At 37.5% G+C, this 14,205-nt stretch overlaps 1 protein-coding gene across 1 annotated transcript; it reads left to right on the forward strand.

The window, feature by feature from the left end:
• The first annotated feature begins 1,568 nt into the window (after positions 1 to 1,568).
• Positions 1,569 to 14,009, forward strand: itih2 (inter-alpha-trypsin inhibitor heavy chain 2). Its single transcript, XM_066667224.1, has 20 exons — positions 1,569 to 1,796; positions 2,345 to 2,380; positions 2,937 to 2,975; positions 3,744 to 3,916; positions 4,825 to 4,929; positions 5,207 to 5,369; positions 5,720 to 5,956; positions 6,461 to 6,577; positions 6,903 to 7,071; positions 7,483 to 7,608; positions 7,916 to 8,097; positions 8,625 to 8,810; positions 9,394 to 9,533; positions 10,179 to 10,357; positions 10,569 to 10,688; positions 11,098 to 11,211; positions 11,607 to 11,793; positions 12,660 to 12,832; positions 13,121 to 13,232; positions 13,849 to 14,009. The coding sequence occupies exons 1-20, from the start codon at positions 1,704 to 1,706 to the stop codon at positions 13,994 to 13,996; spliced, it is 2,799 nt and encodes a 932-aa protein (XP_066523321.1). The 5' UTR covers positions 1,569 to 1,703; the 3' UTR covers positions 13,997 to 14,009.
• The last annotated feature ends 196 nt before the right edge of the window (positions 14,010 to 14,205 follow it).

Below are 14,205 nucleotides of genomic sequence, written 5' to 3' on the forward strand. Positions count from 1 at the left end.
ATGTGGTCGAAAGAAAGGGTTGTGGTTCTCATAACACAACATCCAGACCTAAACAGAAAAGGGTTGTGTCCCAAACCCGAAATAAAAACAAACTTCTCAAAATGACATTAAATTCCAGCCAATGAAGCTATCATAATTTACAATGTGTAAATACCGACCTCTCGTGGTTTGTCTTGGAAATTGACAGTGACAGTTGATTGTGACTCACTCAATACGTAATTCAATTTGACTCGATGAGCATGTTTTATTTATTTAAAAATCAAAATAAAATGTTAAAAATATTAATACTATATTATTACAATATTAAAAATCACAATTAAAAATAACATTATTTGTTACATTCATTCCTTATCTGTAAGCGCTTATACAGTTCAGGGGCGCGGTGGGTCCAGAGCCTACCTGGAATCATTGGGCGCAAGGCAGGAATACACCCTGGAGGGGGCGCCAGTCCTTCACAGGGCAACACAGATACACACACATTCACTCACACCTACAGTCACATTTTAGTCCACCTACCAACGTGTGTTTTTGGACTGTGGGAGGAAACCCATGCAGACACAGGTAGAACACATCAACTCCTCACAGACAGTCACCCGGAGCGGGAATCAAACCAACAACCTCCAGGCCCTTGGGGCTGTGTGACTCCGACACTACCTGCTGCCCCACCGTGCCGCCTATTATTTATTACACTCAGTCAAAAATTACTATTAAATAATTTATTCTCTGAAAACACCCAGAAAACAAACTGAACAGACTTTTATATAGAATCAACTGAATATAACACCATCATACCAAATATATCAGTATATATAATGGGTTGGCCATTATTGCAACTTTCATTCATTGAGGCAATGATATATAAAGAAATATTTTTCCACACCTCGAAGTTTCAGTCATAGATGCTGAGTGCATTTTCTGCTTCTCACTGTCAAAGTAATCCCAAACATACGGTGGTATTGTGATCTGGGTTCTGGGTTCTGTCCTCAGATGGACACCAGCAGCTTATTAGTTCTTCTTGGTAACTCCTCATTGTTTCAGACCCATAGGGCTGAGATATCCTCTCACTGTGGAAGCAGCTGTGGATTTTTCCAGATCTGAGTAGAAAGTGGTGTTTGACTTTTTCTATCTTAAAAATGAATGCTTTAAATGCTGTTTATCTGATTGGGACACACACACACACACACACAGGCCTGTTGAGACAGGCTCCAGTAGAAACAATTCCATTTACAAAAATTGATTTATTAAAAAACAAAACAAAACAAAACAAATAAACTCAACAACAACAACAGCAGCAAATAATTGTCCTGTATTTATTTACATAGAGTATGAAAGTCTTGGTATAGTCTTTATTAAGTACCCACTGTACACTTATTCTGTATAATTATTCTGCATAATAAAATCTGTATATTATTACACTGTATAATTATTCAAAAACTGAGCAATGGTTAGAGCACCGTGCCTGTAGCAGAAACTGATTGGATGCAGTTTTAAGATTGTTCACTATTTGCACACGCACTCAACAGGTCAAATTTCAAAGGTTTCTCTTCACTGTGTTTGGGTTTATGTGAAACCCAACAAATATTGACGAGGCTCAGAGGGCTGGAGTTTAGCTCCTGATAATTTGGCCCTGTCCCTTGTCCGTGTCTGAGATCTCCTGGACGTTTTGTCTTTTCTCTTGGAGGGTTTCTCTAGTATCCAACGCCATGAAACTCTCAGCTTTGCTGCTGACAGTTTTCCTTCTCTCCCAGAGCACAGCCTTTGAATTCATCATTGATGGAGAGTGGGACAGTGAGCTGGTAAGTGAGAGAGAGTGAGTGAGAGAGGGAGTGAGAGAGGAATTGAGGTTACGATGATACAATGACATGCATATGTTTGGGTGACCAAGGTCAAATGATGTTTAAGGTAAAAAAATATATATATAAAGAGGACACATATGTGCAGATTACAATACACAATCACTTATTATGTGCTGAATTTAAAATTTGAAAAAAAGAAAGAAAGAAAGAAAGAAAGAAAGAAAGTAAGGAAAACATTAAATAGGCCTGTGGACATATTTTATATTTCGTGTTGATTAGAGTTTTAAACTCTTCAAACAAAAGACAGTTGTGAAAGATTCGAGCAGGGTGTCCAACATTTGTGCATGACAGTTAAATTACGTTGTTTCTTTTGTACTGAACACGGTTCTATGCACTGTAACCTCCCCCAAAACTGATAGGTTATTTGTTTCTGAATTTTAGAAATTTTACAATATTTTGCAAAGTATTTTACAATCTAACGTATTTTGCGTCTGAAATTAATTCTAAAGAACATCATTTTTCTTAAATGAATTTGTTTGTTTTGCCAGTCAGATCATGTGGATCATTTTGACAGAAGATTCACGGTAAGAATTCACTTAAAATTTGTGATGAGATCATTTAAAAATTGTATTATTTCATTTATAAACACAATTCTGAATTTTTGTTTTTGTTAACGTTTTTCTTTTTTGTTTTCTTCCCATGAAGAATGCACCCACAGAGAAAGCAATCATGCATACTTCTGTAAAACATACTTTTACATAGAACATAGAACACGTTATATGACATAATACATAGAAAAAAGACACTGAAAGTGCTTCTTAGGAAGTCTGTTCAGTTTGATTTGCAGAAAACATTGCTAAGGTGATATTTAATCAGAGGGAAATTGAAGGTCAGTGGCAGCTCCGTCCAAAGTATTCCTGTTAACACTGTTACAACATAATAGACTTTTAAATTACAAGATTATTATTCATATTAAAACATAAAGAGTAATAATACACAAATAATAGTAGTTATTAATGTTTTTATTAACGTATGTGTTTGGTTTGAGTGTCCACCTGCTTTTACTATCTTTTTCGTATACTTTGTGTTTCTTGTATTAAATTGTTTCATTGTTTATTTATTTCATGTTTTTTTATTTAGAGGAGTCTGGAGACCAGTGAAGAGGAAGAGGACTTTGAGGTAACCGCTTGTTGTTCAACTCTTTTTTGGTGTGTCACTCTCTGCTCTTTATCCACTAATCGATGGCTGTGTTTACAGAGGCCAGAGAGTCACAGCGGTTACTGACATCTTCTCTAATGCTTCACTGTTAAAGATCTACTTTTTACTGTTAACTGAAAAATGATTGAAATGTTTGTGTCATTAGTAATTTCTTTTTATAATAGTTTCAGATGCAATAATATTAAAGAACATGACATTTCTAAGCAATGGAGGTTTAGGAATAATTTTGTTTACAACTCTGCTAACTTCTAAGCTGCAAGTAGTACCAGGAAAGTCTGTGATATTTAAAAAATGAATACCTTGATCAAATCTTAAGTGCCTACATATTTAGCCATACTTTGATTAAGCACAGGACCATAAGGACTAATATTAGGAAACAAACCCATTTAACTTGCCATACAATGTCCAGGCAACCATAGACATTCAAAAGTTGATTCTGATGTTTATCAGAAGTTGTTTTCTTTACCTTTGTTCTGGACTGTCTCAAACATGTAGAGTTGTTAAGTAATCTCCAATAGACTTGTTCATTTGGTGTCTGACACCAGTTGAGTTACTTATCAGAAAATAGGGACAAAAAATGGACATAAAGTAATATATTTTTATAGTTTAAAACATGATGCTAATTAAATACATGTTATGGATTAAAATATTTACATTAACTGTGTGTGTGTGTGTGTGTGTGTGTGTGTGTGTGTGTGTATGTGTGTGTGTGTGTGTGCGTGTGTTAAGGCCATTCAAGGCAGTGATATCACAGTGAAGAGTTATAAGGTGGAAAGCAGGATTACCTCTCGATTTGCTCACACAACAGTGAGGAGCTCAGTGGTGAATTCAGGCCCCAACGCCCAGAGCATTGGCTTCAATGTCCAGATCCCCAAACGAGCCTTTATCACCAACTTCACCATGTAAACTAAACACACACACACACACACACACACACACACACACACACACACACACACACACAAACAAACAGACAAATAATCCATTAAACTATAAAAATATATAAATAATTTGCCTAATATGATGTAGAGTCCACTCATGCCAGCAAAACGCTCAAGGCAAGGATTTCAGAAGACCTCTGAAGGTGTCGTGTTGCATCTGGCACAAATACATTAGCAGCAAATCCTTTAAGTCCTGTGAATTGTTAGGTGTGGCCCTCATGGACAGGCTTTATTTTCCAGTACATTCCACAGATGTTAGATTGGATTGAAATCTGTGTGGAGGCCTTGTCAAGTCCTTGAACTCTGTAATGTTCCTCAAACTATTTATGAAAATATTTTGGCAGGGCATAATATTCTTTAGGAATTATAAGTTATTAGGAAATAACTTTACCATAATGGAATGTATTTACTGTGAAAAAAACCCCAAAGGTTTAAGTAGCTGCTACTTGTCAAAGTAACATTCACTTAAACACCAGGGCCCAACGTTTCCCAGCACAACGTTGTTCTGAGTTCCCCACTGCTTCATCTTGCTTTGCTTTGTCCTGGTGCCTTCTCTGTGGGACAGAAGCAGATAGTCATCCAGCCAACACAATTTACCCCTTGTCAAAGTCTGTAAGATTCTTACACTTGCCCATTTTTAAGAACAGACTGTTTACTTGCTGACTAATCCCACCCTTGACGTGTGCCACAATAACTCAGTAATCAATATTATTCACTTCACCCATTAGATGTTTAAATGCCGAGGTTGATTGGTTTCACACACACACACACACACACACACACACACACACACAGACACACACACAAGTCCCTCCAGTAATTTATCTCCTCACTTTTATTTTCACACTCATTGTGATGTTTCTCTCCAGGAATGTGAATGGAATCACCTTTATTGGCTCTGTGAAGGAAAAGACTGTTGCTCGAAACCTGTATGCTCAGGCCAGGGCCAGAGGAAAAGCAGCAGGAATTGTCAGGTATTACCCAGCATGCACCTCACTCACACTGGGCAAATGCGGTTTTATGCAGCTCATCATTTCAATAAATAAAATTATACCATCAGTGAGCACATTGGATTCAAATCAGTTCAATGCAGCATTTTTTTCAATGCACATTTGACTTAATTCTCCAGTTGTTTATACAATAATACATGCATTCATCCATCTATTATCTCTCTATTCATTCATGCATCCATCCACTCATCCATATGTACCTGTCTCTTTTCCTCTCTCTCTCTCTCTTTCTCTTTCTCAGGACTAATTCTCAAGATATGGAGACGTTTAAGACAGAAGTACATGTTCCTGCTGGCAGTAAAGTGGAGTTTGAGCTTCACTATCAAGAAATGATGCAGCGCAAACTGGGCTTATACACACACACTCTACACATCCAACCAGGACGACTAGTACCAATGCTGCAGGTACACACACACACACAAGACCACTAAATGGTCAAATTTAGAATAAATATTATATAAAACCTCCTCACTGCTCCAGAGAACAGTTCCTCACACCAGTGCTTAGTGATGTACACACCCTTTGCTGTTTGTTGGCTTATATATTATAGTTACATTTGGGGGGGAAAAGGCCAAGAGCTTAGCAATTTAATGCTCAGTTAGATCTCAGTTAGACAGAACCCCTTTACTAGTTCACTTTCTGTTGCGTATTGAGAGTGTAAACTTGGATTTTATAATGATTCTGAACAGGATTTAGTGATTATTTAATTTTATTGGTTGATTCTACTGAAACCTTTAAATGCATATGTTCTTAGGTGGACGTGTATATCTTTGAGCCAAAAGGCATCAAGCAGGTGGACGTGCCTGACACTCTAGGAGAACATTTCGCAGGTCTGATCAAAATCACACACACTAAAGAGAAAGCCCATGTGGTCTTTAAGCCCACCGTGCAGCAGCAGCGCAAGTGTCCCAACTGCACAGAGAGCGCAGTGGATGGGGTCTTAACCGTCCAATATGACGTGGAGAGAGAGAGACATGTTGGAGAGCTTCAGGTGAACACATAAACTTAAACAAACATACTGAAACACATCTCATGGTAACTTTACAGCAGAAAAAAATGAAAGGAGGTTTATAGCTATAGCAAATATGTCTTTACAGTTTGAAAGCCCCAACTGCCATGTTGAACATTTAATGATATTACAAATAGATACAGAAAATCTTATATATATATTTGTACATATTTGATGGTCGCCCTTTTATTGAAATCTCTTAAACTGAAAATTCCAATGATTCTATATTTTTTAATAAAGTATTAGCTGTACATAAATGTTATTTCAAGACTCTGCCATATGTTTAAGCTCTTTACCACCCAAAAGTTTTGTGGTATGGCAGTAGCTGGAAGAATGTTGTAAAAAAGCAGTATAGGTATTGTTTTTAGAATGTAATCTCTAAACATTACAGTAACATCAGAATTTTCTATTTCTGTTTATTCTACCCATTTACATGCAGCATTAACACTGTGATAAAGATAATTACTCACTCTTTCTCTCTCTCAGGTGTCTGATGGTCACTTTGTTCAATTTTTTGCTCCATCTGATCTCCCTCCACTGACCAAAAATATTGTGTTTGTGATTGACGTGAGCGGTAGCATGTGGGGGCTGAAAATGAAACAGGTAAACACCACCAATCAGTGCAGGTAACATGCCTCTGTCAAGGAGCAATCACTCATCTCCAATGATTCTTCTTCACATAAATAATTAGTCAATATACTCCCACAAACCAAACACGGGTGGGACCCTTGTTTATATATTTTTTCTCCCTGATGTATATTGCAAATTTTCACTCTTTTACCCCTAGCGTGAAACCCTTGTGTCTTCATCTCTTATGTCTTTGTAATATCTCATTTGTGACCCCATGCAGTGCTTATTGATCATTTTTATTATGTTCTTTGTTTTTATGCTCATCCATTTTTTCTACTTTTTTTCACTCTTCTGAAAGACTGTGGAGGCTATGCAGGCCATTCTGGACGACCTGACAATAGATGATCAGTTCAGCATCATCGACTTTAACCATAACGTTCGCTGTTGGAGTGAGGCACTTGTTCCAGGAAGTTCCCTACAAATATCAGAGGCCAAAAAATACATCCAAAACATCAAACCCAATGGAGGTGTGTGTGTGTGTGTGTGTGTGTGTGTGTGTGTGTGTGTGTGTGTGTGTGTGTGTTTGTGTGTGTGTGTGTGAGAGAGAGAGAGAGAGAGAGAGAGAGAGAGAGAGAGAGGAGAGAGAGAGAGAGAGAGAGAGAGAGAGAGAGAGAGGCAGACAGAGAGAGTGAGACAGACAGGCAGAGAGAGAGAGAGAGAGAGAGACAGAGAGAGAGTGAAACAGACAGAGAGAGGGAGTGAGACAGAGAGAGAGAGAGAGAGAGAGAGAGAGAGACAGAGAGAGAGAGAGAGAGAGAGAGAGAGAGAGAGAGAGAGAGAGAGAGCATTTTCTATAGTTCAATGCTTATTTTAGTCTATATCTCCCACTCTCACAGTGGTTCTGTATCTGATTGCCTTTTCTTGCCCTTTGACTCCAGGCACTAACATCAATGAGGCTCTCCGAATGGCCATTGAGATCCTATCAAAGGCAAAGAATCAGGGCCTGATTGACCAGCGCTCCGTTTCTATGATCATTCTGGTATCTGACGGAGACCCCACAGTGGGTGAGGACACACCCTACGTACACACACACACACACACACACACACACACACATTGTTGTCACTGCTGTGCTCAGAAGGGTCCATCACAACAGCAGTCCTGTAAACGACCAAAAATATATGTAGAAACAGACAGTCAAACACCTGTAATTGTATAAATGTATATCTGTACAGTGGATCCTAAAGGTAGGTGTTTCTGAAATGTGGTCAGCAAGCAAGAGCACAGAGTAGGCCTTTCTGATAAAGTGGCCAGTAGGGGGACTGCATGTGGAAGTACAAATGTGTCTTGCCCTGTGTGTGTCTTCTACAGGAGAGGTAAAGCTGAGCAATATTCAGAAAAATGTGAAGCGTAGGATGCAAGAAGACTTTTCTCTCTTTTCTATTGGCATTGGCTTTGATGTGGACTTTGACTTTCTGGAGCGCATCGCCATGGAGAACAGGGGCATGGCCCAAAGGATCTATGCTAATCATGATGCTTCAGAGCAGCTGAAGGTACAGAGGAGGGGATATTTGTTAAATTATCTATGTGAGATCAAAGAAACAGTTATTTTCTCCAGTTATTCATAAACAAAATTACACCTAGTGGCCTGGATGTGCCAGAGATCCTGTATTAAATCTTTTTTAAACATGGTCACCCCTATGTGTGAGATGGCACATAAATACAGTTTGTCAACTCATGTTAATTTTACTTTTTACTGAAAACACATGAAACATTTTTAAATAATCCCTTTGATAGAGATCCCATAGATCCCTTTGTCACTCTCTTTTTAAATAGCTACACAATAATCATTTTAACAATATGCTGTATACCTGATATCAGTTAGTTTTACTGTGATTTATCTTAGGAAATATTTAGGCAGATATAACAATCCTGAAACAAGTGTAAAATGCACTGAATATATCAATGTAATTTAAGAAACTATACACCTTTCTTCCCAGCAGGAGAATTACTGTATGTATGTACTGTATGTAATTAAAAAAATGTATTTTTAATTTTTTCTATCATTTTTTGTTTGTAGCTGTTCTATAGCCAGGTGTCCTCTCCTCTCCTTAAGAAAATCACCATCCATTTCCCTCATGATGGTGTAACTGATATTACTCAAAATCGTTTTGACAAATTCTTCAGGGGATCAGAGCTGGTAGTGGCTGGAAAAGTGAAGCCTGAGAGCTCCAACATGCTAGCAAGCTTCATCACTGCATCTGCTGTGAGTTCCCTCATTTAACCTGAGCTTGAGGAATTAGATATATATTAGATATATTTATTTATTTGTTCATTGTCTGTAAGTGCTTATCCAGTTCAGGGTCAGGGTGGGCCCGGAACCTACCCGGAAACACACCCTGGAGAGGGCACCAGTCCTTCACAGGGCTGCACACACTCACTCATTCACACCTATGGACACTTTTTGAGTCACCAATCCACCTACCAATGTGTGTTTTTGGACCGTGGGAGGAAACTGGAGCACCTGGAGGAAACCCACACGAACACAGGGAGAACACACCAAACTCCTCACAGACAGTCACCTGGAGTGAGACTTGAACTCCCAGTCCTAGAGCTGTGTGACTGCGACACTTCCTGCTGCACCTCCGTGCTGCCTGGATATTATTATTATTATTATCTTAAAAAGTATTTTAAAATGTTAAAGAACATCTCACCAACTGAGTATTTATTTGATGCCCATGTTTTTGATACTTATGCCAAAATGTATAGTATTTTACAACAGCTTTGAATTTGCTTTATTGATTTATTGCTTTGATTTGATTTATTGGTCTTGTTGATTGTCCTCCCAGGCCACCATGGAGATGAATATTCATACAGATGCAGACATTCAAGGGCTGGATACTGTTCTCAATCAGCAGCTACACTCATTCCCTGGCTTTGCTCGGCAGATGTGGGCTTACATCATGGTGAACCAACTGCTGGCTGAACGGTAAGACAGTGTTATTACTAGTTTTTATTTATACTACTCATTAGCTAGCTAAATGTGTAGCCCCTGTTAATATTTATCTGTTTGTATCAGTGTCAGGTCAAAACCTCATAGTGTAATGAAAACTGATCAAAACGACATTTGTGTAAATATGTTTGTGAAGTATGAGTCTATAGATTGCTTTACTGAGGAAACCATGACTTGCTGTACTTATCATTTTCTGAAGCTTCTAACTAAGTATTCCAAATGTGATTTGGACAGTAACTAAATATAAAATTTTGTAGGTGGTTAGCGAGGACCTAACATCTAAACAAGCATTAGCTAAACTAATGTGTTTTCAATTTAAACCCAAGCCAGTAACTAAATGTAAAAATAATTATTATTATTTATATAACTGTATAATTGTTATGAAATGCATTATTAACTATTAAGAAATACACGTGTCAGTCATTCAGTAACAGATCTTATTGATAATAATTAATATTGATTTATTCAATTTAAAAAAAGTTATTATTTCAATGAAATCCCACTAAGATGGAGAAAGACACATTGTAAGACCTTTCTCAGTGTGAACCTCAGAGAAAGCATAGGCCATTTTATAGAAAGATGCTGTATTGACGTTCTCTGCCCTTGACTTGTCTTGGGCAGTTCTCTCGCCCCAAGTGCAATGAAAAAGAGAATGATAACTCAAAAGATCCTGGGTCTGGCTGTGGAACATCAGTTTGTCACACCGCTGACCGCTCTGCTTGTTGAGAGTCAAGATGGTCCTGAGAGACTCCTTGCTGATTCTCCTAAAGACCCCAAACAAGGCTGCTGCCCTGGGGCAGGTACCAATAAACCCATACACACATCTTTATTTAAAACAATGTGCAATATTTGGATGTGCCTTGCTTATATATGAGCAATACATATTTTACACAGTGTACAGAGGGCTTTGATAATGACATTGAATGCAAGAGTTTATAGTGCATTTGGGTAACTGTAATGCATGGGTTACAGTATGTGTGTGATGATAGAATAGTTCTTTTTTTTCTTCAGGTCCACCTTCTAAACCATCCATCCCTTTGGAGAGTAAACCTCCCACTCGCCCTCCTTGGGCCCCGGGATTTACAACTGAGACTCCGGTCCAAGAAGCCAAAGCACCTCGTGTCACCTCTGGTAAAGTCATATCACCACAAAATGATTTACTTGATCATGCCACAGTCCAGTACAGCACTAGTGCAGCATGAATATACAAATGCTAAAAATGAAAAACTTCCAAAATGGAGATCAGAGGTTTTGCATTTAAAGTGACACTTTGCAGAAATACCAACCATATAGAGACATATAGAGAGACATAGAGTTACAATTAGTATATATTAATTATATATAGTGGCACAGTGGTGCAGCAGGTAGTGTCACACAGCTCCAGTCCCACTCTGGGTGACTGTATGTGATATATATATATATATATATATATATATTTTTTTTTATTGTGTACAGTACAATTATTTTTTAATAAATAATAACGGTACACTACTATTATCCAAGTTGCTAATAACTTGATGTCATTGACCTGATTTTTCAGTGGAGAATGACCCTCACTTCATTGTGCACCTGCCTAAAAACAACATGGATGTGTGTTTTAACATCGACTCCAAACCAGGACATATACTCAACCTGGTGTCAGACCCTGGAACTGGTACCAGATTTTTTTACCTGTTGAAGTTTTATTTCTGCTTTTAACATTTTTGTTCTGTAGGAACAGCATTTCATTTCCAAAGAGTAAATTTCAGATAAAAAACAAAACAAAACGATGGATTATTAATCAATGTTTCCAGTGCATGGTGGGCTGTGTTTATGTTACTGCGCAGTACAGATCGAACTTTATAATGATGTAATGGTCATTAAGAGATCTAGCTCATGGAAACATAATGAAGAGTAATGCCTAGATCAATAATTTGAATCCTTTCATGGTTTAATCCATTTTTTTTAATAAATGCCAGATATAAATAAATAAATAAAGTGAAAATAAACACCTTGACTAAACAAATTTTGATGTGCAATGTACTCCACTGTCCCTCTGTGTACAAACAGGAACTGTAATCAATGGCCAATTGATAGGGGGAAAGAAGATGAAGAATAACAAGCTGAACACATACTTTGGTGCCATTTCCATTGTCTCAGTGGGTGCTGGAGTGAAGGTAGTGGTGAGGACCAGTGGAATTGATGTGAACAAACATTCTTTCTCCTGGGCAGCAACAACCACTCTCACTCTACAGAGGTACAACAGAGCAAATAATGCCAGAGAAGAAGCAACTTGAGTTTTATATAGGTTTTTGGGATATCCTAAACTCACAATGTATACAAAATGTATCCAAAACCTGCACATTAGTTGAATAGTTTTTACTAATAAATAATAAATATAAAAAATATGAATAGCTGTTACAAAATAAAGTAGTATTTAATAAATAAAATGTAGCAGCACCTACGGAATTGTGGAAGTCAGTTGAACCATATTTAAAAGCTACTGTATAATCTTAAGTTGCAATGAATTTAGATATGATGTATTTACATAAGGCTTTTTATTGTATCTTTCTATTTAAAATGGTTATATAAAATATAATTCATAGTATACATATGTATAATACTTAATACATCATATAAGATCCTGAATTATTAAGGGCATTTTTCCATGTTAGATAATGCATTATAATTACTGAGAAAGTCATATTGCATGATACACTTGTCTATGAAAATATAATAGCATATGGAATGTATTTGTACATACATTATAAATAAGGTATAGTACTATGTTTACTATGACAGAACAGGTCATAAAAGATGAGTACTGTATATTAATGGGTGAATAAGCCATGACACATACTGAGGGATAAATCTTAAATCTAAAATCTATATAAAGCTGAGAGTCACACAACCCTGAAGCGGAAAAGATGATGATGACGATGTTGATAATACTGAGAGTCTACACATAACTGTCTATGCATGTGAGATAGTATTTGAGTTATGTGAGAACTATATAAATAAGTAGTACTGAATTTATTTAAGTTAATACAGAAGTTTTTTTTGGGAGGGGGTCTTCTTCTTAGTTGTGTATGTATACCTTCAAAAGCATATTTTGTTTCTCAGGGTGAAGGTGACCATAGAGAAAGAGCACAAAGTCACTGTAACAATTGATGAGAAGATCTCAGTGATGGTGCTGCTGCATCGTGTATGGAAGAAACATCCAATTAATGTGGATTTCCTGGGCTTCTACACACCAGATGATAACCAGTTCTCCTCTCAGGTCCACGGCCTTGTTGGTCAGTCTGAGGTTTTAAAAAATATCTTTATTAATACAAATAGAGCTATAGAGAGTTTGTCTGATTTATGGCTTAGAAAGAAGAAATTGGGTGGCACCATGAAACAATGATGCATTCATTTGTACTGAAAACACTCTCTTTATATCACATATTAAAATATATACAAAATATGTGTCCATGTTGTTTCGAAAACCTATAAGACAATACATCCACTGACCAGGAATGTCCCGACTTTCACAGGATATGCATTTCGCTAACTCCTATTTCTTTTGACTTGTTCTGTAACAGGACAGTTTGTGAAGGAGCCAGAGATAAAGCTGTATGACGTGCATGAAGGTTCTGAACCAGAGAAGAAACAGGCCACTATGGAAGTGAAGGGCAATAAAATGACAGTCACCAGGTACCTCACATTCTGTGACTACATCCTAAATTTCATGCTACACAAACCACATGTTTAATAAACTACTAGACTATGTGCTAACGTCTGTAGATACCCGTCTTAAGTTCAGCTATTGCTACCACAAATGTTCAGTTGTCCACGCAAATTGTATAATCTATATAAGCCTTAAATGGAATGGGACACCCTACAGCAGCTACACACACACTATGTCCATGCCAAGTATGGGCTAGAGTGAATAAAGCTCCTCAGCCCTGGACTGTGGGTCAGTGGAAGTGTGTTCTCTAGAGTGGTGAAGCTTCATATTCTACAAATCTCTGGGATGAGTTAGACCAGTGTTTGTGATGCAGAACTAACCATCCAGCACCAGTACTTAACCTTACTAGGTCCATGAGATCCACACAGAAATGTTCCAACATCTATTTAAAGCCTTCCTGGAAAAGCAATTGCCTAAGCACCGTAGACATAGACATTAGAGTAACTGCTGGACATTTGGACAGTGTTTTTATTGTACAAAAAGTCCCAGTGGAAAACTAATCCCATCCCAGCAGTACTGTATACACTGTAAAAACTCATGAAATTAATTTCTATTTTGTGTGTGTGTGTGTGTGTCACACAGAGGCTGGCAGAAAGATTACAGACGTGATAAGAAGCATGGTTCCGACGTGTATTGCTGGTTTGTCCATAACAGTGGGAAAGGCTTCATTGATGGGCATTACACCAACTACATTGTTCCTGATCTTGACAGCTTCCTCCCCTCTCTCTGAGTGTGTATTGTTAGGCTGTATATGTATGTGTGTTTACAAAAGCAGAGAATGGGTTTAGTGTCATTCTAATATTATAAACAGGAAATAATATTCATGAAAATTAAATCAGAAAAATATGTTATTTTTAATTGTATTGGAAAGATTCATAGAAGATAGACAAGCAAAGAACAAGAGTTCTCTCGCAGTACTTTATATCTGACATAACACGA

The sequence above is a fragment of the Hoplias malabaricus genome, chromosome 4 (assembly GCF_029633855.1).
Source record: "Hoplias malabaricus isolate fHopMal1 chromosome 4, fHopMal1.hap1, whole genome shotgun sequence".
Lineage (NCBI taxonomy): Eukaryota > Metazoa > Chordata > Actinopteri > Characiformes > Erythrinidae > Hoplias > Hoplias malabaricus.